We start from the raw sequence: 2,553 nt of genomic DNA, 5'->3' as shown, positions 1-2,553 counted from the left end.
TATATTTTTGTTAATATATTATATAGGAATAGTTAAAAAAGATTTGATGCATCAATTCTTTACAGAGAAGTACGTCGGGGTGTTACGAATGGCCAAAAGAGGCGGTTACTGCACTTAATGCAGCAGCACCGCATCGTTGGAAGGGACCAATTTATGAAACCAAACACGAGGAAGGAGCACGAAGAGGTTTGGGCTGCCGTTGCTGCTGAATTAAATGCATTGGGAAGGTCCCACAAGTCCCCTAATCAGTGGAAAAAGGTGAAACTAAAATATTCTTGTGTATAGCAATACAATTTACATATGTGTGTTGGTTTTTTTTTAGTGTTGGATAGACCGGAAATCGGCAGTCAAGAAGCTGCACAATGCCCACAGAGCGTTCGCCAGACGAACTGGAAACCTGCCGTTGCAGGACGGTCCAAAACTGTTGGATGCCATGGACCGGGAAATTCTGGAGCGACATGGTGGACGGTGATGGACTCACTCCCGAAATTGGTTTGTCGGTGAGTAACGTCTGTCAAAATTTAAAGTTGTGATTATAAATGTGATAATAAAATTGGTGTATATTGCAGACAACTGCTGAAATGGTCGATGTTACCATTGAGAATGAGGGTGATGCTACTGCCAACATTGGGTTGGACGTAAGTAACATATTACAAAACTAAAAACTAAGCTATTTAGTGATCCCTTCGGAATTCTAGGCAAACGCGGACAGTTTGGACATCTTCGAAGTGGAGGCACTTGAAGAGGTTGCAATGGGTCAGGTCAGGTGAGGTTGTGCCAAACAAACAGCAACCCAAACAGCGCACAAACCAAAGCTGTGTGGAAGAGGCGAGCAGTCTCATTGAAAATCACCATGCGCAGCTGAAAGAGATTTTGGAGAGACAACACAAGGAGCACATGGGTGTTTTAAATGGAATTCACGATACACTGAGAGCTCTGCTGGAAACCATGACGGGAGGTAACAGTTTGCGATAAAATTTGTACGTTCTTTAAATCTCATAAATATTCCTTTTCTTCTAGCGACTGTTGCATAAGGAGTAGGCACAGCAAAATATCCATATTTTCTAAATATTATATTCATTGGTTTGGGCCAAGGCTTTGCGTATGTACACCAAGAGCAGTACCGGCTTCAAACGGGGTTACATAGTCGCGCTCCAATTATTGTTGCATTGAAATCTATTCCCGGAAGGACAGTAATGTTCACTACAATCGACTGTTATTATAATATATATTACAAAAAATAAAGAGTTAAGTTATGTTCCTCATATTTTTCTGAACACCACTGTATGTGAATTAACGACAAAAGTGGTTTCTTAAAATAGTATTTCGTATAGCTCTTCCTTCATTTAAAATGTTAAGTAATGAACCATTGTCTCCATGCGGAGAATTTTCAAGTGGATCAACTTCAGGAAGTGGAAAATTATATCTCTTTCGAATATTATGTAGCGTACAGCATGCATGAATTGTTGATCCTGCAAATGAGGGGTTCACCATTAGGCCACGGTCTTCGGAAAGGCACCCAAATAATTTTTTTAAAACTCCATTAAGGCGTTCCACACAATTTCGAGCTCGTGCGTGAGAAGCGTTGTAGCTTTGCTGACTAATACTCTCTACATTTCTGAATGGAGTCATTAGCCACGGCTGCAACGGATATCCAGAGTCTCCAAGCAACCATCCTGTGAACCCATTGGCAGTGTACTCATTCAGCATATGGGTCTTTAGTGTACTGCTTTCCCATATGTAGGCGTCGTGCGTACTTCCCCCATATCTTACAAAGCACGCTAGGATATTTAAATCAAAGTCGCACACTAATTGCACATTTTTGGAAAAATATCCTTTTCGATTAATGTAGCAGTGCTCTACTGCAAGTGATGGCTTCTTAGTTTTGACGTGAGTGCAGTCAATCGCTCCTAAGATGCCTGGAAATCCAGTAGCAGTGAAGAACCTGGAAGTGAACATAAACATAAGCCAGCTATAAATAACCATTAATCTTCAAGATTATAACACTTCACTTGCCGTTGCTTCACAATACTCTGCTGCTCTAAGGTAGTTGGAAAAATGATGTAACGTTGCGTCATATGACTTTGCAAAATCTCTTATAGGGCAAACAAAATCTTGAGCTACGTCCCTAAGAAATGATCCTGTAGCATAGTAATGCAGCGCTAACCACAACCTAGTGGAGTTTGGAATAAACGTACTTCTTACTGCTGTGTCCATAAAAGGCTCGATTTCCACAAGGAGTACCCGTACTGCAGTTCTGCTGAAGCGGAATAACTCAAGAAAACGCGGCTCGGGAATGCTGAATGGATCTGTCGAGTCCCTTAAAGTGCGTCTTTGTATTCGCAACATATTCCTTCTGTCATGCCGTATGGCGAGCGTTATTACCAATAAACTCATAGCTGAAACACAATCAATTTTTATTTATTAATAAGAATTAAGTATTTGTGCACACATTTCTATAATGCTTACTTTTCTCAATAATAGTTTCTCAAACATGAAGTTGTCAGTCCGATTCGATAGATTTCTTGTCGATTGGCGTTCCATTTCTCTCAC

At 40.7% G+C, this 2,553-nt stretch overlaps 1 protein-coding gene and 1 pseudogene across 1 annotated transcript; one reads left to right on the top strand and one right to left on the bottom strand.

Moving 5' to 3' along the window:
• The first annotated feature begins 460 nt into the window (after nt 1–460).
• LOC120779975 lies at nt 461–1,055 on the top strand. Its single transcript, XM_040112274.1, has 4 exons — nt 461–500; nt 570–638; nt 699–958; nt 1,021–1,055. Exons 1-4 carry the CDS (start codon nt 472–474, stop codon nt 1,032–1,034), a joined length of 372 nt encoding a protein of 123 aa, XP_039968208.1. The 5' UTR covers nt 461–471; the 3' UTR covers nt 1,035–1,055.
• Nucleotides 1,056–1,438: 383 nt separating this feature from the next.
• Nucleotides 1,439–2,190, bottom strand: LOC120780001 (annotated as a pseudogene).
• Nucleotides 2,191–2,553: the final 363 nt, after the last annotated feature.

This window comes from Bactrocera tryoni, unplaced genomic scaffold, assembly GCF_016617805.1.
Source record: "Bactrocera tryoni isolate S06 unplaced genomic scaffold, CSIRO_BtryS06_freeze2 scaffold_120, whole genome shotgun sequence".
Taxonomy (NCBI): Eukaryota; Metazoa; Arthropoda; class Insecta; order Diptera; family Tephritidae; genus Bactrocera; species Bactrocera tryoni.
This window is presented reverse-complemented; position numbering and strand designations above follow the sequence as displayed.